This window comes from Equus przewalskii, chromosome 15 (assembly GCF_037783145.1).
Source record: "Equus przewalskii isolate Varuska chromosome 15, EquPr2, whole genome shotgun sequence".
Lineage (NCBI taxonomy): Eukaryota > Metazoa > Chordata > Mammalia > Perissodactyla > Equidae > Equus > Equus przewalskii.
Window position 1 is genome coordinate 563,001 of NC_091845.1, and position 23,680 is coordinate 586,680.

A 23,680-nucleotide genomic window follows, 5' to 3' on the forward strand; every position below is an offset into this window, starting at 1 on the left:
ATAGTTTAGTTTTTATCCGTCACCATACCTATGTGCCCCTTTACCCCTTTTGCCCATCCTCCCGACCCCCTTCTCCTCTGATAACCGTTAAGCTGTTCTCTTTGTCCATGTGTTTGTTTATCTTCCACATATGAGTGAAATCATAGGTATTTGTCTTTCTTTGTCCGGCTTATTTGGCTTAACAAGGACCTCAGGGTCCATCCATGTTGTTGCAAATAGGATGACTTTATCCTTTTTATGGCTGAGTAGTATTCCATTGTATATATATATACCACATCTTCTTTATCCAGTCATGAGTTGATGGGCCCTTGGGTTGCTTCCACATTTTGGCTATTGTGAATAATGCTACAATGAACACAGGGGTGCATAAATCTCTTTGTATTGTTGATTTCATGTTCTTTGGATAAATACCCAGTAGTGGGATAGCTGGATCATATGGTATTTCTATTTTCAATTTTTCAAGAAATCTTCATAGTCTTTTCCATAGTGGCTGCACCAGTTTGCATTCCTACCAGCAGTGTATGAGGGTTCCCTTTTCTTCATGTACTCTCCAACCTTTGTTATTTCTTGTCTTGGTGATTGTAGCTATTCTAACAGGTGTAAGGTGATATCTCATTGTAGTTTTGATTTGCATTTCCCTAATGATTACTGATGTCAAACATCTTTTCATGTGCCTGTTGGCCATCTGTATATCTTCTTTGGAGAAATGTCTCTTCATATCCTCTGCCCATTTTTTGATCAGGTTGTTTGTTTTTTTGTTGTTGAGTTGTATGAGTTCTTTATAAATTTTGGAAATAAACCCCTTGTCAGATATATGATTTGCAAATATTTTCTCCAAGTTGGTGGGTTGTCTTTTTGTTTTGTTCATGGTTTCCTTGCCTCGCAGCAGCTTTTTAGTCTGATGTAGTCCCATTTGTTTATCTTTTCTTTTGTTTCCTTTGCCTGAGTAGACAGGGTATTTGAAAAGATGCTGCTAAGACTGATGTCAAAGAGTGTACTGCCTATATTTTCTTAGGAGTTTTATGGCTTCAGATCTTGCATTCAAATCTTTAATCCAATTTGAGTTAATTTTTATGTATGGTGTAAGATAATGGCATACTTTCATTCTTTTGAATGTGGCTGTCCAGTTTTCCTGACAATATTTATTTATTTATTTGAGGAAGATTAGCCCTGAGGTAACATCCACCACCAATCCTCCTTTTTTTTTTTTTTGCTGAGGAATATTGGCCCTGAGCTAATATCTGTGTCCATCTTCCTCTGCTTTATATGTGTGACACCTGCCCCAGCATGGCTTGATAAGTGGTGCATAGGTCTGTGACTAAGATCCAAACTGGTGAACCCAGGCTGATGACACAGAGTGCGTGAACCTAACTGCTATGCCACCCAGACAGCCCCATCCCAGCACCATTTATTGAAGAGACCTTCCTTTCTCCATTGTATGTTCTTAGGTCTGTGTCAAAGATTAGCTGCCCATAGATGTGTGGTTTTATTTCTGGGCTTTCAATTCTGTTCCACTGATCTGTGTGCCTGTTTTTGTGCCAGTACCCTACTGTTTTGATCACTATAGCTTTGTAGTATATTTTGAAGTTAGGGGTTGTGATGCCCCCAGCTTTGTTTTTTTTTCTCAGGATTTGCTTTGGCTATTTGGGGTCTTTTGTTCCATATAAATTTTAGGATTCTTTGTTCTGTTTCCAGGAAGAATGTCATTGGGATTCTGATGAGGATTGCATTGAATCTGTAGATTGCTTTAGGTAGTGTGGGCATTTTAACTATGTTCATTCTTCCAATCCATGAGCACAGAGTATCTTTCCATTTCTTTATGTTTTCTTTCAATAATGTCTTATAGGTTTTGGTGTATAGTTCTTTCACTTCCTTGGTTAAATTTATTCTTAGATATTTTACTCTTTTTTTGTGATTGTAACTGGGATTGTATTCTTGACTTCTCTTTCTGCTACTTCATTATTAGTGTATAGAAATGCAACTGATTTTTGTAAGTTGATTTTGTACTTTAAATCTTTGCTGTAGTTGTTGATTATTTCAAATAGTTTTCTGATGGATTCTTTAGGGTTTTCTATATATAGAATCATGTCAGCTGCAAATAGCCAGAGTGTCATTTCTTCTTTTCCAATTTGGACTCCTTTTATTTCTTTTTCTTGGCTAATTCCTCTGGCCAAAACCTTCAGTACTATATTGAGTAGGAGTGATGAGAGTGGACATCCTTGTCTTGTTCCTGTTCTCAGAAGGATGGCTTTTAGTTTTTCAGTTAAATATGATGTTGGCTGTAGGTTTGTCATATATGCCCTTTATTACATTGAGGTTCTTTCCTTCTATATCCGTTGTATTGAAAGTTTTTATCATAAACGGATGTTGGATCTTGTCAAATGCTTTCTCTGCATCTATTGAGATGATCCTGTGATTTTTATTTCTCATTTTGCTATGTAGTATATCACATTAATTGATTTGTGGATGTTGAACCATCCCTGCATTCCTGGTATAAATCCCACTTGGTCATGGTGTATGATACTTTTGATGTATTGCTGTATTCGATTTGCCAATATTTTGTTGAGGATTTTTGCATGTATGTTCATCAGAGATATTGACCTATAATATTCCTTCTCTGTGTTGTCCTTTTCTTTGTCCAGTTGAGTGTTTGGTAGAATTCTCCAGAGAAGCCATCTGATCCTGGACTTTTGTTTTTTGGGAGGTTTTTGACTGCTGTTTCTATCTCTTTATTTGTGATTGGTCTGTTCAGACTCTCTATTTATTCTTGATTCAGTTTTGAGAGGTTGTATGAGTCTAAGAATTTATCCATTTCTTTTAGGTTATCCAATTTGTTGGCATATAGTTTTTATAGTATTATAATCCTTTGTATTTCTGTGATGTCCACTGTAATTTCTCCTCTTTCATTCTTAATTTTATTTATCTATGCCTTCTCTCTCCTTTTCTTAGTGAGTCTGGCTAAGGGTTTGTCAATTTCATTTATCTTCTTAAAGAACCAGCTCTTTGTTTCATCGATCCTTTCTATTGTTTCTTAAGTCTCTATTTCACTTACTTCTGTTCTAATTGGTATTATGTCTCTCCTTCTGCTGACTTTGGGCTTTGTTGCTCTTTTCTAGTTCTGTTAGGTGTAGTTTAAGGTTGTTTGAGATTTTCCTTGTTTCTTAGGTAGGCCTGTGTTGCTATAAACTTCCCTCTCAGTACAACTTTTTCTGCATCCCATAAGCGTTGGTATGTTGTGTTTTTATTTTCATTTGTCTCCAGGTATTTTTTAATTCTCCTTGGATTTCTCCCTTGACCCAATGGTTGTTCAGTAGCATGTTGTTAATCCTCACATATTTGTGCCTTCCCCATCTTTTTTCTTGTAGTTGATTTCTAGTTTCACAGCATTGTATTCAGAAAACATGCTTGATATGATTTCAGTCTTCTTAAATTTATTGAGGCTTTCCTTGTTTCCCAACATATGGTCTATCTTTGAGAATGTTGTTTGTGCACTTGAGAAGAATGCGTATTCTGCTATTTTTGGATGGAATGTTCTATAGATATCTATGAAGTCCATTTGGTTTAGTTTTTCATTTAAATCCACTATTTCCCTGTTGACTTTCTGTCTGGATGATTTATTCATTGATGTGAGTGGGATGTTGAGTTCCCCTACTATTATTGTGTTGTTATTAATATTTCCTTTTAGGTTTGTTAATAGTTGCTTTATCTACTTTGGTGCTCCTGTGTTAGCTGCATATATATTCATAAGTGTTATTTCCTCTTGGGGGAATGTCCTTTTTATCATTATACACTGCACCTCTTTGTCTCTCATTGTCTTTTTATTTTGCTGAGGAAGATTTGTCCTTAGCCAACATCTGTTGCCAATGTTCCTCTTTTTGTATTTGGGCCACTGATGGGTGACTGGTATAAGTCCGCACCTGGGAACTGAACCCAGGCTGCTGAAACAGAGCACACTGAACTTAATCACTAGGCCACAGGGGCTGACCCTCTCATTGTCTTTTTTAGCTCGAAGTCTGCTTTGTCTGATGTAAGTATGGCAACACCTTTCTTTTGCTTGCCATTTGCTTGGAGTATCATCTTCTATCCCTTCACTCTGAGCCTATGTTTATCTTTAGAGCTGAGATGTGTTTCCTGGAGGCAGCATATTGTTAGGTCTCATTTTTTAATCCATCCAGCTACTCTGTGTCTCTTGATTGGAGAATTCAATCCATTTACATTGAGAGTGATTATCCATATGTGAGGGCTTAATACTGCCATTTTATCACTTGTTTTCTGGGTTTTCTATATTTTCATTGTTTCTTTTCCCTTTATTTCTGACTGCCAACTCAGTTTGTTGGTTTTCTGTGATGGTTTTCTCAGTTTTCTCTTTATTTATAATTTGTGGCTTTGCTCTGATTTTTTGTTTAGTGATTACCATGAGGTTTGTATAAAAGATCTCATAGATGCATTGTCTTATTTTTTGCTTCACATATGTTGATGGTCTGCCATTGTTTTATCTTCTTGCTGTATTGAACCTGTTATTAATATATAATGTTTTTCTTTGTGTCTTGTAACCTTTTTGATTTAAAATCTATTTTGTCTGACATTACTATACCCATTCTTGGTCTCTTTTGGTTACTATTTGCATGGAATATTTTTTTCTATTCTTTCACTTTGAACCTGTTTGTGTTGTTGGATCTAAGGGAATCTCTTGTAGACAGCAGATAGAGTTGGGTTATGTGTTTTGATTCATTCTGCCAATTTCTGTCTTTTGATTGGAGAGTTTAATCCACTTATGTTTAAAGTAATTGCTGATAAAGAGGGACTTCTATCATTGTGCTATTTGTTTTCTGTATGCTCTGTAGCTATTTTTTGTCCCTCATTTCCTGCATTACTGTCTTATTTTGTGTTTAGTCCATTTTTTTGTAGTGAAATATTTAAAGTCCTTTTAAATTTACTTTTGTGTATATTGTATAGCTATTTTCTCTGTGGTTACCATGGGGATTACATTTAACATCCTAACATTATAACACTCTCATTTGAATTTAAAGCAGTTAACTTCAATAACATACAAAAAGTCTGCTCTTTTACAGCTCTGTCCCCACCCTTTTCAGTTTTTGATGTTACATAATTATATCTTTCTACAGTGTGTGCCCAAAAACATAAATTAATAATTCTTTTAAATGCTTTAGTGTCTTAAATTATGTATGAAACAAGATTTGGAGTTACAATACTATCTTTTAGACTAATAATTGTGTTTTTTTCTTTTAAATATATCAGTCTCTTAAATCATACAGAAAAGAAAAAGTGCAGTTACAATTCATTGTTACAATAATACTAGCTTTTATAATTGCCCATGTATTTACCTTTATTGACATCTTTATTTCTGCATATGGCTTCAAGTTACTGTCTAGTTTCTAGTTTCCTTTCATTTCACTCTGAAGAAATTTCTTGAGCATTTCTTGCATGAAAAGTGTAACAGTAACAGCTTTTTGTTTATCTGGGAATATCTTAATTTCTTCCTCACTTTTGAAGGACAGTTTTGCCAGATATAGGATTCTTGGTTGACAGTTTTTTTTCTTCAAGCACTTTGAATATATCAGTCCACTGTCTTCTGGCCTCCAAAGCTTCTGATGAGACATCTGCTTGCAATCTTATTGAAGATCCTTCTATGTGATGTCACTTGTCTCCTGCTGCTTTCAAGATTCCCTCTTTGTCTTTGTCTTTTGAAAGTTTGATTCTAATCTGTCTCAGTGTGGGTCTCTTTGAGTTCAGTGAACTTGGGAGTTCCTTGAGCTTCTTGGATGTTTATATTCATGTCTTTCATAAAATCTAGGAAGTTTTCAGCCATTATTGCTTCAAATGTTCTCTCTACCCCTTTCTCTTTCTCTCTCCTTTCTCCTTCTGAGACTCCCACAATGTGTATGTTGGTGCACTTGATGATGCTCACAGATCCCTTAGGCTCTGTTCACTTTTATTCAATCTTTTTTCTCTCTCTTGCTCAGACTCAATAATTTCCATTTTCAAGTTCACTGATTCTTTCTTCTGCCTGTTCAAATTTGCCTTTGAATTCCTCTAGTGAATTTTTCATTTCAGTTATTGTACTTTTCAGCCTCAGAACTTCTTTTTGGTTTCTTTTTAAGTTTTCTGTGTCTATTGATATTTCCATTTTGTTCATACATCATTTTCTTCAGTTTCTCCACATCTTCCTTTAGTTCTTTGAGCGTCTTTGAGACAGCTGTTTTAAAGTCTTTGTCTTGTGTATCTACCATCAGATCTTTTTCAGGGACAGTTTCTATTGATATGTTTTCATTTGAATAATTCATACCTTCCTGTTTTTTTTGTATGCTTCATGATTTTTTGGTTGAAGACTCGACATTTGAATCTAATAATGTGGTAACTCTGGAAATCAGATTCTTCCCCTTCCCCAGTGATTGCTGTTTTTGCTTCTTGTTTATTGTTTTTCTTTTTCTGTCATAGGCTGTCTCTAGTCCACGGGTCAGCCTGAGGGGTAAATTTAAGGTCTTCTTAGGTCGTTTCTGAGCGTTTCCTGGGCACACATGGTCACTTCCTAACTTTCCTCTTATATGCAGTTGTTTTGAATGTTGTAGTGTTTAATGTCTAGCTCCCAAAGGGCAAAAAAAGGGAAAAATGAAGGCAGAGGAAGGCTGCCAGCCCCCTGGAAGTCCCTTCAGCTGGGGGAAGAGGGGCTGGAAACAATAAGGGCAGGCACAACAACAATGGCCTCTGCCTCTTTGTCTGCACCTCTGTGTTCAGAAGTAACAATCAGTGTGCAGAGCACAGCTCTCTGATGTTTGAAGGACAGCGTCATTCTTGCCCATCCTGGCTCCCACATGCTGTGTGTAAGCTGCTCCAGGAACAGATGCACAGCTGCTTGCCATGTGGCTGGGGTTTGGGGACAGGTAGCTGCCACTGTGCCAAGCACTGAAATTGACTGAAATTAACCATAATTTATCATCCAAGCCTCCCCTGGAAGTTGCAAGCCTTCAATAGACTTCAGAGTTCCAAAAAGGTTATGTTAGATTCTGCCAATATAGTTGTTGTGTAGGTGGGCAGACAGATTCCTCATGCTTCTGACTCCACCATCTTCCCAGAAGATGTAAAGTTGATCAAAAACCAATCGGCCATAAATGTAAGGGTTTGTTTCTGAACTCTGAATTCTATGTAATTCATTGACATCTCTCTCCTATCCCAGAACCACACAGTCCTGATTACTGTAGACTTGTAGTAAGTTGTGAAATTGCAACATGTGAGCCTCCAAGTTTGTTCCTTTTTAAGATTGTTTTAGATATTCTGATTCCCTTGAATATCCATGTGAATTTAAGTATCAGTTGTCTGTTCCTAAAAGAAAGGTAGCTGGGATTTTGGTAGAGATTGCATTGAACCTGTAGATCAATTTGGGGAATATTGCCACCTTAACAATATTAAATCTCCCAGCCCATGAGCATAGGATTTTTTTCTCTTCATTTAGGTCTTTAATTTCTTTCAATGATGTCTTGTAGTTTTCAGTGACAAGTCTTACACTTCTTTTGTTAAATTTATTCCTTATTAGTTTCTTCTTTTCGATGTTATTGTACATGGAGTTGTTTTCTTAATCTCATTTTTGGATTAGTCATTAATAATATTGAAAAATACAACTGACTATTATATATTGATCTTGAATTCCATAACCTTGTTGAACTCATTTATTAGCTATAATAGTTTGTGGAGTCTTTAGGGTTATGTGTGTGTGTGTGTGTGTATGTATATGTATATACATATATATATATATGGTCATGTCATCTACAAATAGACATAGTTTTACTTCTTCCTTTCCAATCTGAATGCTTTTTATTTATTTCTTTTTCTTGCCTAATTACCCTGGCTAGAACCTCCAGTACATCGTTGAATAGAAGTGGTGAAAATGGGCATCCTTGCTTTGTTCCTGATCTTAGAGGGAAAGCATCCAGTCTTTCACCATTAAATATGTAAGCTGTGGGTTCTTCCTAGATGGTCTTTATCTATCTGATGAAGTTCCCTTCGCTTCCTAGTTTTTTTTAATCATGAAAGGTATTGGATATTGTGCAATGATTTTTCCTGCATCTATTGATGATCATGTGGGGTTTTTTTCTTTATTCCATTGATATGGTGTATTATCTTGATTGATATTTGTATGTTGAACCAACCTTGCATTCCTGGAATAAACCTCACTGGGTTGTGGTATATAAACCTTTTTAGATGTTGATGGATTTGGTTTGCTAGTATTTTGTTGAGGATTTTGTATCTATCTTCATAAGAGACACTGGTATATAGTTTTCTTTTCTTGTGATGTCTTTGTTTGGCTTTGGTATCAGAGTAATACTGGGCTCATATAATAAATTGGGAAGTATTCTCTCCTCTTCTGGTTTTGTTTTTTTTTTTTCGGAAGGGTGTGGAAGAGATTGGTGTTAATTCTCCTTTAAATACTTGGTAAAATTTATCAGCAAAGCCATATGATCTTGAGCTTTTCTTTGTGAAAAATTTTAAAAATTATTAATTTGATCTCTTGTTATATGTCTGCTGAGATTTTCTATTTCTTCTTGAGTCAATTTCAGGAATTTGCATCTTTCTAGGGGTTTGTCCATTTCCAGTAGGTCATCTAATTTGCTGTGTTACAGTTATTCACATTATACTTTTATAATTCTTTCTTATTTCTGTAAGGTCCAGTACTAATGTCTCCTTTTTCATTTCCATTTTTTAGTAATTTGAGTCTTTATTCTTTTCTTGTTGGTCTAGCTAAACATTTGCTAATTCTGGTCATCTTTTCAAAGACTTAACTATACTTTATTAGTTTATTAATAAGTATAATCATATTTAAGAAAAATATGATCAAGAAGCATAAGGTCATGAACATCTCATTACCTATACTGACTTTATCACTAAGAACATATTCATATTAATTGAACATGTTTAAGAAGATATTCCTTACAAACGCATTTTGAGTAAAGGAATCAACTTAGCAAGCTGAGTTTTTGGAAGTGTTAGGGAGACTGAGGAATGCAGCAATGAGACAGACAGATGGTGTCCTTGCCCTCAGAGCCTGCCAGTCTGGGAGACAGCCAAACCTGCATTTACCAGAGGCAGCATATGTACTGGCAGGGGAAGTACAGGCTGCTGCATGAGTCCACGGGGGTACTGGACCTGGTGAGCTGTCACTGGAGAGCCTGCGGTCTGGCTGTGCCACACCTCCACTGCTTCCCAGCCCTTTCTGGCTGTCTATACCAGGATCTGGGGAGGCTGGACAGACAGCTTGGTGAGCTCCTCAGGGCTCCATGGACATGGGGCTGGCAGGACTGTGGCATGAAATGAGGGCACATGGAGGTGGGTGAGATTGGGTGGTCTGGTTGGTGGCCAGAGGGCCGTGGGCTGAGTACCACTTTACCTCTAGTCCCTTCCTGCCTGGCACCCTCCAACTCTGGAGGGCAGTAGTGATACCAAGCATCCTGCCCTGGTAGATTAGGGGGCATGTCAATGCCCCCTGCATTCCACCAAACCTCCTGGAGGCAGGTGGGACATAGAAGGGAAACTGAGTCCCAGAGATGGATCAGATATACCCTAGGTGAGCTGGCCAAGCTCCCCAATGCCACGGCTAGTCCCTCTGGTACAGCAATGACACTTCTCTCCTTATGCTTCACAGCGTTTGAAAACAAGGCCCTGGACTCCAGCTGGTTTGGTGGGAAGAGGAGTGCCCTGCAGAGGCTCTATGACCTTGACCAGGTAGGTGGACAGACCCCTGCTCCAGGAGCCCCTCCCTTCCAGCCACAGGAACCCGAGCACCCCAATGCAGACCTGCTGTCATGACGCTGGACCCACAGTGGGGCATGGGGAGGCTCCCTCTGCCAATCTGCGCTCTGTCCAGAGAGGAGAATGCCTGGGGCTGTGACAAGGGCAAATCTTGGGGCTAAGTTGAGAGCCCTGTGGTCTTCACCCTCCCATCCACCCATCCATCCTCCACTCCACAGTAGAAGCCACACTCTGTGCCACACACTGCTCTACACCTTGCAGATATAAAGGAGAGTAAACACCCTGTACCTGCCCTCAGGGAGTTGATAATCTAGTGGGGAGACAGTAATGAAGTGAACCTCCAAATTTTAGTATTGGCTGCGATAGGAAGCATGCAGGGAGGCCCCACCCTGTGTCGCTCTCAAGCACACGGACCAGGCGGCTCACGGGCCCACATGCTCCATCCACTTCTGCTGTGGCCCCGCTGGCACCACACAGTGCCCCAGATGCACACACAGTCGTACTCCACTGAGAGCCACATGGCCCTGACTCACACACCCCAACAGGCACACTCAGAAGCACCCATTCAGGCAGCATGTGTTGGGCACCTACTGTGTACAGGTTGTGCTCAGGATACTGCGGATCCAGTGGCAAGCAGGTCACTGGGTCCCTGCCTCGTGGAGCTGACAGTCCCATGGGGGAGACACCTGATCCCCTCCTGCACTAACCTGTGACTAATTAGAGTCTAAAGGGAAGTACTGGGTGCAATGAAAGCTCCACAGGAGGGTCCTGGTTTAGATGGGGGAGAGACCCTCTGTGAGAAAGGGGCGTTGCAGCTGAGACCTGCAGAGGGAGAGTTAAGAAGTGAATAGTAGGGGTCGCGTGCCTGGCGGGGAGCGGAGGACAGAAGAGGGTGAGTGCAGTGAGCCAGAGGTGGGCAGCGGCCTGGCAGTGCCTGGCAGGTGGGGCAAGGGCAGTGGGGAGCTGTGAATTTTAGTCCAGGGAGAAGATCAGACGGGGGTTGGGAAGGTGACTGCTCACCACACCCCTGAGGGCTGAGCTGCAGGGGCCTGAGAAGCCCATCTGGCCCACGCTCTTGGACTGCAGGTTGGGGAGGCCTGAGTTCTGCAAGCTGCGGGCAGGCCTGGCTGTGTTGGGAGGCCCGTAGCTGGTGTATTAAGTTAAATCGAGAATATGCAGATTATGGTCTGCTGAATGAGGAGGCACCAGCCACCCACGTGGGGTCAGCAGGTAGGTCCCTCCGCATCCGAGCTCCTACTTTGGGAAAGTGAAAACCCTGGGGTCCTTTTGATTAAAGGTGCAATTTCAGTACTCTCGCACAAAGGACGTGAAGTCACAAGAGTGAGTACTTGCAGATCTCAGAAATGGGGGGCGGTCCTCCATGCCAGGTCACGAGCGACCAGGAGACAGAGAGCAGGGCAGCAAGCACTGGTTACTTACAAGGTGCTTGGGGTCACTAGCTTTTTCCGGGCTCAACTCTAAGTGGTTATTTTAAAAGAGGCCCCAGGAAAAGCAAAGCAGGAGCTTGTGGCAGGGACGCGAAGCTCAGGTTGTTGACTGACTGTCCAGACGCCACCTGCGAGCAGGGGTCATGCTGAGAAATGCCAGGCAGCAGCTCACAGAGCTGCTTTCTCATCACAGCCTCTCAGCAGGGCCCCGGGTCCACCAGCTCCACAGGGTGCCGAGAGGCAGACGGGGCTGGCTCAGCCACTCCCAGCCGGAGGCTCCAGGGACGCGAAGGCTCTGGAAGCGAAGCACCTTGCAGCTGGAGAAATAGTAGCAATAAAAACTGTCTCCCGACAAGTGCTAACTGTCCCAGGCCCTCTAGTTCTGTGAACTCATTTAGTCCTCATGGCAACCCAACAAGGTGTGGCTGTTGCTGTCCCTGTTTACAGATGAGGAAACCAAGGCACAGGGAGGCTAAGGACGCTCAGAAGGTCACAGAGGCCATAGGGACTAGAGCCAGGCTAAGGATCCAAGCAGTGAGTGCAGCCAGCCTGGGAAGGATGAGGAGTGCGGCTGTGGGATTCAGCCCCAGACCAGCGGGCACAGCCCTGGCTTCTGAGTCCCAAGGGACCCAAGCTGGTGCCCCAGCTTCCTGACTTGAGAGCTGTAGGAAACTCATTTCCTCTGAGGCTGTTTGCTCACCCGTAAGAAACGGAGACAGCATTGACTGAGTTGGTATTCATGGGGCTACACGCAGCAGAAAAGCTGACTGAGGCCACTCTAAGCCATTAGCACAGTCAGTACTTCCTTCCCAAGATGCTCAGAGGCCAGCAGCCCCACAGCACGGCAGCAACACATCGCCCACCATCACCCTCTGGATGCTGACTTCTGTCCTACCCTTGTTGCCTCATCGCTGCAAGAAGACTGCCAGGGCTCTGGACATCTCTTCACGGGACAGCATCCCAAGCAGAAAGGGAGAGGGTGGGGCAAAGTGTTTTTCCCTTCAGGAGCCCTCACTTCACTCCTGATGAAAAGTCTTTCCTGGGAGCCATCCAGCAGACTTCCCCTTCTGTCTCCTTGGCCAGAACCAGGCCACATGCCACCCCTGGACCTGTCACTTTAGCGAAGGGGTGTGAGGCTGCCAGGACTGGCTCCTCCCTGAGGTGGGCACATGGCCTAACACAGCTGGGGGCTGCTGGCAAGGAAGCAGGGAGACTGACAGGTGGGCGGACAGCCACCAGTTCCTGCCACAAGAGACGTGTCGGGTTGTCTGGAGGCTGAGAGCAGCCCCTGGCTGTGGGGCGCCGGGTGCAGCCTTCTCCTCACACCCTCAGCGCCAGACTCCTGAGGCCACTTGTGTGAGTCAGTGAGCCCCTCAAGGGGTGGCAACGGGGTTCTCTGAGTGCCCTCGGACCCCACAGCCATGGCTGACCTTGGCAGCCACGCCCACGGTGAGGTTTTGAAAAAGCAATAGCAGCAAGTGCCAGGGCAGTCAGCCCTCCCAGAGCATCCCGCGAAGAGCACGCTCCCTCCCGCCAGGCCCTGTCACCCCTGTGCGTCCTTCCAGAAATGGGTCTGAGCACGTGTGCAGCCTCGACTGCGCCAGCATGTGCTTATGTGACCTTCTCAAAATCTTTACCTGCAGGGACGGGGGTCCTCTCTCTGCTTGAACTTTTCATTCTGAAGAATTCAGACATGCGCAGTAGAGAGAGCAGCACAGTGCAGCTTGCATTCCCGTACCCCGGTCTGAGTCTTGTTTCGTCTAGACCGCCCCCGCTCCCGCCTGGAGTTATTCTGAAGCAGACCCCAGCCTTGCTGACTCTGTGACTATTTCAATCTATCTCCCTACAGGAAAGACTCCCCACAGTCCTTCCTTCTGGAAACACTTTTTATTTACTTCACCCCTTTTAAACCCAAAGCGTGGCACAATACACCGCTTAACACACTTCCAAGTCCTGTCCTGTGCTTCAGCTTTTTCACTCAGTGTGCCTCGGGTGTCTGCGGACGCTTTCAAAGGCATCGGAAGCACCTGTGTGCACACCCACCGTCCGGCCCACCTCATGTTCTCCTGCCGGCGCTGGGTTGCTGTCCCACCATCGCAGACGCTGCTCTGACCTCCTCTGAAATGGAAACGCTGAAGGCTTCTTTCTTACCTGAGATATAACTCAGATACCATAAAATTCACTCCTTTAAAGCATACAATTCAGTGGGTTTTAGTATATTTACAAGTTTGCACAAGCATCACCACTATCTAATTCCAGAACATTTCATCAGCCCGAAAAGAGGCCCAGAACCCATTACAGTCACTCCCCATTCCCCCTCCCCCCAGCCCCTGCCAGCCACCAATCTGCTTTCTGTCTCTATGGGGCTATTCTAGGCATTTCATATAAATGGAATCATACAACCTGTGGCCTTTTGTGGCTGGCGTATTTCACTAAGCATAATGTCTTCCAGGTTCTTCCATGTTGTAGCATGTGTCAGAACTTCATTCCTTTTCATGGCTGAATAATATTCCACTGTATGGATGCACTATATACTGTTTATCTGCTCATCAGTGGATGGACATTTGGGTTGTTCCCACTCTTTGGCCATTATGAAGAACGCTGCTGTGAACACTGGACAGGTTTTTGCATGATGTCTGTTTTTAGTTATCTTGGGGATCTACCTAAGAGTGGAATTGCTGGATCATATGCCTACTTTTTTGAGGAGCTGCCAAACTGCTCTCCACAGCAGCTGCACCATCTTACATTCCAGGAGCAAGGAGCGAAGGTTCAACTTTCTCCACATCCTCGCCAACATTTACTGTCTTTTTTTATTATATCCTAAAGGCTTTTTTAATGCAACTTTGAGAAACTGAAACACTGTCTCCTAAGAACTCAGACTACTAACACCAAGGGGAGGAGGTGGGGGGTCTGGAGTGTTAGTCTTGGAAGTGGTGACCCTATTTAGGGCAGAAAAGACTTGAAGAAAGGGAGAGAGGAGCCTGGAGGTGGTGGCCTAGGTCTCGCAGAGCCCAGGCAGGCAGGGAGGGCGGGCCTGGGTATCCTCCTACGATTACCGACTACAACGAGCTGTGCAGCGCATAGCCGGCGCTGGGCACCTTGTGAGGGCTCCCGTCACTTCACAGAGAAGGGACGGGCCCAGAGACAGCAAGCTTCCTGTTCAAGCACTGAGATTAGAATTTGTTGGGGGGCAGAAAAAGAAATCAAGACCCAAAGGAACATGCCAATTCATAAATATTAAATTAGCTAATTTTATTATTCAACAAAAAATATCCTGATAGCCTGCAAGTAGCTGCAGTTTTCAACTCTACCGATGCGGAATTAAAGCTACCCTTCTTAGACACTGTCCTACTTCTAGTCAACACTGAGCAGATATTTCACCGGCGCCAGCGGTTAGCACGCCAAAGTCATTCTTCTTTATCAGGCCTCCTCTGACCTTGTCACGTTCGTTATCAGGACCCCCTCAGTGCTGAGTGCCCAAGAGGTGATCAGTCACATCCTTCCACGTGCCTCGGCAAGCTTAGACTCATTTCCCCCCCAATCAAGGTCCAGGACGCGCACGCCTGGGCCCTAAGCCACACAGCGATGGGCGGCAGCGCTGGGCTGCGGGCACAGGTCTCCTGCCTGCCGCCGGCCCCGGCACTGCCGCGAGTCCCTGACCCGCCCCCTGTCGCCTGCAGGGCCCGCTCTCCGCCCTGGCCGAGGTGCACCGGCAGCGGCGCGACCTGCTGCGCCGCGCCTGCAGCCGCCACACGCGCCGGCAGCGCCTGCTGCGGCCGGAGGACCTGCGGCACGTGCTGGTGGACGACGCGCACGGCCTGCTCTACTGCTACGTGCCCAAGGTGGCCTGCACCAACTGGAAGCGCGTGCTGCTGGCGCTGGGCGGCCGCGCCCGCGGAGACCCGCGCGCCATCCCCGCGCACGAGGCGCACGCGCCGGGCCGCCTGCGCTCGCTGGCCGACTTCAGCCCGGCCGAGATCAACCGGCGCCTGCGCGCCTACCTGGCCTTCCTCTTCGTGCGCGAGCCCTTCGAGCGCCTGGCCTCGGCCTACCGCAGCAAGCTGGCGCGGCCCTACAGCGCGGCCTTCCAGCGGCGCTACGGCGCGCGCATCGTGCGGCGCCTGCGGCCGCGCCCGGCCCCCGACGCGCTGGCCCGCGGCCACGACGTGCGCTTCGCCGAGTTCCTGGCCTACCTGCTGGACCCGCGCACGCGCCGCGACGAGCCCTTCAACGAGCACTGGGAGCGCGCGCACGCGCTCTGCCACCCGTGCCGCCTGCGCTACGACGTGGTGGGCAAGTTCGAGACGCTGGCCGAGGACGCCGCCTTCGTGCTGGGCCTGGCGGGCGCGCCCGGCCTGCGCTTCCCCGCGCCGCCGCCCCGGGCCCCGGCGGCCGCCGCGCGCGACCAGGCGGCGCGCCTCTTCCGGGACATCAGCCCCTTCTACCAGCGGCGGCTCTTCGGCCTCTACCGCATGGACTTCCTGCTCTTCAACTACTCCGCGCCCGCCTACCTGCGGCTGCGCTAGCCCGCAGCGCGCGCTCCCCGCCGAGGCCCCGCGGTCTGCGCTCGGGCCGCGGCTGTGCGTTTCTAACGAGCCCCGAGATGCTGGTGCTGCCGCTCCGGCGCTGCGCTCCGAGACCCGCGCCCGCGCCCTCGTGGGCCTGGGCCGCCCTCACGCCGGCCGGGCTTGCGGGCCCCCCAGGTCAGGTGGGCGGCTGAGCACCTGTGCGCCCCCGACCGCCGACCCTGCCTGGTGCTAGGTGCTTCCTTCCTCTGCCTGCTCCGGCGGGCAGCGCCTCCCCTGGCTGGGTGGGGACTGGCTAATAGTTTTTTAGGTTGTGAGAGGCCATTCTTTTTGGTCAGCTCTGCCGCCCAACCTGTCTGCGGCGTAAAAGAGTGGAATGCTGGCTTGGTGCAGACTGTGGCCCATCCCAGTGCCTTCCTCACCTCACCCACCCTGGAAAGGACAGCCCTGGCCAGGGAGAGAAGCCCTCCCTGACTGCATTCGGGCGGGGCCGTCCTTGCTGAGGGGCACAGGTCAGGCGCCAGCCGTGAGCCGCCTTCCACTCTGCCTGTGGCTGCCCCGCCGCGGCCCCAGGTGTCAGTCTGGCCAGATGCTTGGTCGTCTGTGTGCCCACAGAGCCCAGGGTGCGGTGCTGTGGCAGGTTTCATAGGACCTTGGAGAGCTGGGGAGCTCCTGTTTTTGAAATAAATGTGTTTTGTTGCTTTCTGACATTTTGGAGTTTCTCCGCTTCATTTTGCCATTTGCTCTGGAGGCCCGGGGCTGTCTGATCTTACCAACTCATTGAGTCTCTGAGCCTCGGTTTCACTTGCCGCCAAATGGCATAAGAGTGCCAGGGGGTCGTGAAGATCAGATGAGAGGAGAGCCGTGGTTACCGTCCCCGCTGCCCACGGGTGTGAGGGGCCACGTGGGGAGTGGGGTAAGGAGGGGATGCACCTTGCGGGGAGGGGGTGCCAAATTCTGCCTCGAGGTGTTACAGGCTCTTAACATCAGCCCTGATATCAGTTCCCCCACATTGAACCCAGCGTATATGGGGTTAAAACTAAAACCCACCACCCCCTTTCCTGCTTCTCTAGCTCCACTCATATGTAAATACCTGTTTCTTTAAACTTGGACCCTTTGAGCTTTACAACTAAATGGGAGTTACAAATTGTTAAAAGCCCAGGTGGCCTGGAGTTGGAGGCACACTAAAGTTTAGCTAGTCATGTGTCCTTGAGTTTGCCAGGAAAGCTGCTGTCTCAAGAGTATCAAGGAGCGGAGGCTTCCCAGACCTAAACTCCCAGACCCCTGGCGCTGGAACCGCCTCAAACAGGAAGATGAGACAATGGCGAAGGATGCCCACCTGCCATCCTCCTATCTCACCCTCCCCCCCCCCCCCCCCCCCCCCCCCCGGCCTCGCTGCAAGCAGCCTCTCAAGACCAAACGCAGGCTAGTGGGAAAGCACCGAGCTGCACAAGCTACATGTTCCCCCCTCCCCTACCCAAAACCCCAAATAAAAATCCGTACTCATTCCTCATCGGGGAGCTAGCAATTTTTGAGGCATGAGCCCTTGCTTAGCTCACCTGTGCCTAGTTTACCTGTGCCTGGCATAGTAAAAACCTTTCCTCTTCCACTCAAGACTCTGTTCTCGTTATTTGGATTGGCAACGGGTTCAGAGACCGAACTTTCGGTTACAGAGGGACGACAGTGACAATTTGGAGAAAATCTAAACTTTCACTCTGCCTGGGTCAGATTAAAGCCCAAACCAGCTCAGCAAAGCCCTGTGCCTTGGGCGGCCTCCACCCTAGTGTGAGTGTGTGCGTGTGTGTGTGTGTGTGTTGGGCCACTTGGCAATGAGGATCCACCCTTCTGGCTTTGAGGAGACCCAGCCACAGGAGTCCCTTGGGAGGAGCTGAATGTCCCCTTAGTGACTGTTTGAAAATGCGGTGTCCTTTCCCAGTTTCCTTAGATGATATATAAAAATTCCAGAACTCCAGGAAGAACAGGGCAGGGTACGCTTGAGGGTTTGAAAAACAGAAATCAGAACACAACCAGGGAAGGACGGCTTGGCAGGGATGAGGCCAAATTCCAACTGTGGTGCCCCCACATCCTGTGGTGTAGGCCCACGAGCCGGGTCACAGGGCCCAGCTGGCCTGTGGGGGCCGGGCTGGCTAGGGCTGCAGCTCAGTCACATTCATGCCCCGGCCTTTGCTTATTACTGTCCCCCTGTCTGCGATGCTCTCCCTTCCCAGGCCCCTGCCCAAGGCTTCAGGATGCCCCTCTCTGAGGTCCCCCAGCACTGTGTCCTTCCAGCATGGGTCAGTGGCAGAAACCCCCTGTGGACCTGGGCAGGGGCTGCTGCTGCCACTGGGCTCCCTGTGAAGCCTTGCCCCACTGGAGGTAGGCAGAAGGTGCAGGACCCTGGACCATTACTAGGATGGGGGCAGGGGCTGGGCCTGTGGACACACCCAGGGGCCGATGTCTCTGTTACAAGCGCCCTGTTGCCACACACTCCCTCAGAGGCTACGTGCATACTGTGTTACATGCTACTCCATGCTCAGTTGTTACACACCAGCTTTGATGACACATACCTTTCTTTGTTCCAGGCCCACTCAGTGCCCACATAGCCTCTGATGTGAACTGTTTGCTGAAAATTGATGCCCATCCAGATGTCACACCTCCAGGTGCATCACAATTAGAAGCCACCCTCTCGCTCTGTGGTCACATTCTGCTGTCATCCCCTCAGCACCTCCTGCATTCTGATGCTTGTCACATGCACACACTCTCCCTCGTGTGGGGCAGGCACTCTGCTGCCCCATCTGCCGCACTGATGTCCCCCATATGTGCAGATGTTGCATGCGCTCAAGGTCACACACGGGGCTGTACCCCCACCACCCAGCCCTCACCTCTGCAGTGAGTGTGGGGCCCACACCCCCAGCCTGTGAACACTGGAGGTGCTTCTTCTCATCCCGCCTGCCGTGAGGAATTCCTCCTGCTCTGGCTATCCTCTAACCTGTTTTTCTCTCTGTCTGGCACCAGGATGTGTCTGTCTTCTCAGATCGTGGGTTGACTGCCTGCTCCCCAGTGGCAGTGGCGGGGTCCCAGCTGGCTCATCGGATGACTTGAGAAGGGGTGTCATGTGAAGAGCTGGACAAGACCTGAGAGCACCTAGGTGGGCTCTTCATCTGGCACCCCCTTCAGGGATTTTTTATTAAAACCATACACCAGTTCCTACAGGGATTTGTAAAATGAATGAAGGAAACTTCAACTAAATTGGAGTCAAGAAGGCCTGTTAGGGAGCTCTCATGCCCTGTCACACATCATCAGTTACACCAAACCAGAAGAGACTGATACTTGCATCTCTGGCAGGAAGTACAACTACTTTACTACTGAAGGGAGACTTCTCTCCTCACCTGGCAACAGCCCAGCCAATGAGAAATGCCAGGGCTCAGCCAATGAGAAACACCACAGCCCAGCCAATGAGAAACACCACAGCTCTGCCAATGAGAAACACCACAGCTCAGCCAATGAGAAACACCACAGCTCAGCCAATGAGAAACACCACAGCTCAGCCAATGAGAAACACCACAGCTCTGCCAATGAGAAACACCACAGCTCAGCCAATGAGAAACACCACAGCTCTGCCAATGAGAAACACCACAGCTCTGCCAATGAGAAACACCACAGCTCTGCCAATGAGAAACACCACAGCTCTGCCAATGAGAAACACCACAGCTCTGCCAATGAGAAACACCACAGCTCAGCCAATGAGAAACAACACAACCCAGCCAATGAGAAATGCCACAGCTCAGCCAATGAGAAACGACACAACCCAGCCAATGAGAAACACCACAGCTCAACCAATGAGAAGCTGTTCCCACCTTGGACTGTTAATTGCCTCCAATGGACTTTTGTTAGAACAGCCCCTCTCACTCCCTGTTTTTCTCTATAAGAGCCGCTCACTCCTGTGTTCTCTGGATTTGACTATGCTTCACCACAGCACGCACATTCTGAATTGCAATTATTTTGTCTATTCCCAATTAAACTCATTTTGATGATTAAATAATGGGCAAATTTGCTTTTTAAGTTGACATATATGGTGTCAGAAGTGGGATCTAAAGGAAGTGAGCCCCAGAATTAGCGAGGTACCCACAGGAGCCCCTTTTATCATCACTCCTGTGAGCTGCCGCCTGCTTTCAGTTTGGTGAGTCTCCTCTCAGATTCTGAGCTCTGCTGTCCTTATGTTTTGGGCTCTCCAACTTTATTTGGGATTGAGAGAGGCTTTGTCCTCTTGGGGGAGGGACTCTGTCCTTCCCAGTTCAAGGCTGTGTCCTTGGGTTCAAGGCATCATCCTTAGTGAGTACTCAGTTATTCTCTGAACATAGCACAGTTCTTTTGGGGGCTTGGGGTTGTGGAGAATCCAGTTTTCTTTGGCTTTCAGATTCCTTTTGGGATCAGGGCTGGAATATGGCAACTTTCTTTTTTTTAGATTCCTTTGGGGATCAGGGGTAGGACTATAGCAACTTTCTTGGATTTTCAGAAGAGATTTCAGAAATGAGATCACAGCCATGTAAATGTTCTGAGGTAAACCCTCTTTCAGGGACCCTGGCTGGGTTTATGTTTAAGAACTGTGGGCCCTGTACTTATGCATTTTTAACCAAGAGGACCAAACTGACCGAGAGTAGTCTGGAATTCCAATGGCCATTATGGGGAACTTTTGATCTCCCCAAACTTGTCTTTCTTAGGCCAAATTGGAAGAGTGTGGCTCTTAAGCAAGATGAATGGTTTGTTTTTTATTTTTTTATTGAGGTCACATTGGCTTATAACATGTAATTTCAGGTGTACATTATTATATTTCGGTTTCTGCATAGACTTCATCTGTTCACCACCAATAGTCTAGTTTTTATCCATGACCATACATATGTGCCTCTTCACCCCTTTTGCCCTTCCCCCAACCCCTTCTCTTCTAGTAATGACTAATTTTTTCTCCTTACCTATATGTTTGTTTATCTTCCACATATGAGTGAAATCCTATGGTGTTTGTCTTTCTCTGTCTGACTTATTTCATGAGATGTTTATTTTAATTAGTACCTACAGGATTACAATCATGCACAAACTCTGAAACTGCCTCACTGCAAGATATCATGTCCAAATTAACCGAAACAACTGAAAAACTGAGGGAGAAGAAAACGGCTTCTGAAGCCTCATGTCGCCCCTGCTTCTTTGTCTTGGGAGCCATTTGTTTGTCTTGCCCGACTCCTTTGTCTCAAGCTCTAACCTGGCAGCCATCTCGTCCACGGTCTCTGCCGTGTCACCATCTTTCCCTTTCCCTTCTGCACCACCCCCACCTTTCCTGTACCCTCTGCTTCCTGACTCTAATCTTCTTGCAGAATTTCCTTTCTCCTCCGAATCTACCCTCACCCCTTCTTCTTCTGAACCTATCAGAACATGCGCTTTTAAAGTTAAATCCTCTGAGGATCCAAACAAACCTCAGTTCTCTTATGTTCCCTGGACTAAGGCTGAATTGTGAGCCATCAGTAAGGATTTTCCAAAGGCAACCGAGGACCCCCATAGATTTGTGGATGAATTTAATGTAGTTTTTCAGACCTACAGCCTTTCAAACCTTCAGCCGAGGTTTTCAGATTTTCCTTCATATGCTTGTTGGGGAAGGCCAGGCCCAATATTGGGTGAAAGTTCCCTGATGGGAACATCCCGAAAGGGATTTAGAAAAACAAACGCCTAAGTTTTGGCAAGAAATTAGCACACTTGCTGGAAAACCCCACCAAGCAATCCCAGTCACCTTTCCCAGGCCTGTTGGTTGGAACAAAATTCAGGCTCGTATGCAAAAGCCTGGTGAATGTGTTCATGACTGTTTTAATCAACTTCAGATCACTTTCAAAGGAAACTCTGGCCTCCCAGGGAAGCTGAATCCACTCAGGTAGCTTTTTTTTTTTTGAGGAAGATTAGCCCTGAGCTAACATCTGCTGCCAATCCTCCTCTTTTTGCTGAGGAAGACTGGCCCTGAGCTAACATTCATGCCCATCTTCCTCTACTTTATATGTGGGATGCCTACCACAGCATGGCTTGCCAAGCAGTGCCACGTCCGCACCTGGGATCTGAACCAGTGAACCCTGGGCCGCTGAAGTGGAACATGCACACTTAAACCACTGTGCCACCGGGCTGGACCCTCAGGCAGCTTTTATTCTGTGGCTGTTAGTGGGCTGAAGCGAGATCTTTCCTTGTAGTGAAGAGGACCCGGATGGAGTGGGAGACCATGTCTGCTCCAGATTTGGTCAGTTTGGCAAGTCAGCTCACTCAGACCATAGAGGATTTAACTAGAGAAAAGACCACAAAAATCCTAAATTTTCAATTCCAACAAATAGAGGCTTCTGGACGGAACCAGAAACTTCCAGTGTCTGTCATTTCTGTAAAAAGCCAGGGCATTGGAGAAGGGACTGTTGCAAGCTAAAAAATCCCAGGGGTTTTCAGCCCTCCAATCAACCCTTCCAATGTCCCCCCAGTCCCCAGTAATGGGGCTCCAAGGAAGCGCAGGGTTCTTCCCAATCCTTTCCCTTAGTCAGCTTGGGGGGAGCACTCTCCAGATTGGGAATGAGTCCTTCCCTGCACTCATCGACACTGGTGCTGTGCTCTTGGTGCTCAGCCCCACTGCGAGTAAACAGTGCTGCCTCGTGTGCTGAAACAGCGCAGACAGTGAACCCCAACAGGCCCCTGTATCTAGACCATGCCCGTTGGTTTGGGCCCTCTGAGGGACACTCACTCTTTTCTCCTAAGTTCCTCCACTCCCACTCATCTGTTAGGCCCAGATTTCCTGGAGAGACACCATGCTGGTATTTCTTTCTCCCAAAAGGGGCAAATAATTCTAGAATTTGATAGCAGCAGCGATAGTGGCAATCAAAATGGCCAACTAGGTGAATTAAATGAGCCTTCAAGATCTTTTATTTGCTCCATCTCTGATGAAATATGACACAAGCGATTTATCCCTATTGAATCACCTGCCACTCTCCTTATGGGTAAAGTCCACAACTGATATGGGCAGAATCCACAGTGCACATCTCAGCAATATTCAAATAGATCCTTTAAAGCTTCTCCCTAAAATTAATCAGTACCCTATCGGGTATTTATTTATAAATAAAGAAGCCCTCCAGGGCATTGGGCCAAGAATAGAAGACCGTAATGCCCAAGGCCTCATTATTTCCTGGTCCCCGTAATAGTCCTATTTTACCCACAAGAAAACCCAGTGGCGGAGGATGGAGATTCGTCCAGGACCTCAGAGTGGTAAATAACGTTGTCATCCCCAGGCACCCAGCTGTTCCTAACTGTCATGGGCTGCCGGCGTCTGTCCCAACTGGAAGCACATTCTTGACCATGACCGATCTGTGCAGCGCGTTCTCTCGTGCCTCAGGTGATGAGAACAGCCAGAGCCCCTTTGCCTTTGCTTGGGAAGGAGAACAATTTGCCTGGACAGTGACACCTCAGGGCTTCAGTGAAAGTCATTCCTACTTTTCGCAAGTCCTGAAGACTGATCTGGATGATGCACAGTTTCCTAGTTTCTACCGTGTTGCAGTGTGTAGACAATGTGCTTCTTGTTCTCCCTCTCAGGCCTCCTCACAGGAAGACAGCATCCACTTACTAAGGCTTTCCCCCCTAAAGGGACACAAGGTCACCAAGGAGAAACTGAGGCTTGTCCAAACTCAGGTTTGGTGTTGGGGAACCTGCCATCAGAACAAGGGCTCCACCTAGATCCAGACAGGCTTCATGGTGTCCCCAGCTTCCCAAAAGCCCAAAGTAAGCGTCAGCTATGAGATTTTCTCAGGCTGGCTGGCCACTGCTGAAATTGAAGTCCAAATTTTTCTCTTATGGCCAAAATCTTGTATGTCTTACTAAAACACGATAACCCTGACCTGATCTTGTGGGGAGAACAGGACGACAGCCTTTCAAGCCTTATAG

The 23,680-nt window shown here is 47.1% G+C and overlaps 1 protein-coding gene and 1 long non-coding RNA gene across 2 annotated transcripts in view; both read left to right on the plus strand.

The window, feature by feature from the left end:
• Positions 1-16,444, plus strand: part of CHST13 (carbohydrate sulfotransferase 13) — a 30,526-nt gene extending 14,082 nt beyond the window's left edge. Inside the window, exons 2-3 of the mRNA XM_070576439.1 lie at positions 9,656-9,735; positions 14,891-16,444. Coding sequence (XP_070432540.1) covers positions 9,656-9,735; positions 14,891-15,736 — 926 coding nt within the window. The 3' untranslated portion in view covers positions 15,737-16,444. The remainder of the gene's footprint in view (positions 1-9,655; positions 9,736-14,890) is intronic.
• A 1,844-nt stretch (positions 16,445-18,288) lies between these two features.
• Positions 18,289-19,775, plus strand: LOC139076081 (uncharacterized). The gene is made up of 2 exons (XR_011527303.1): positions 18,289-18,396; positions 18,752-19,775. It is a non-coding gene; the product is annotated as an uncharacterized lncRNA (long non-coding RNA).
• Positions 19,776-23,680: the final 3,905 nt, after the last annotated feature.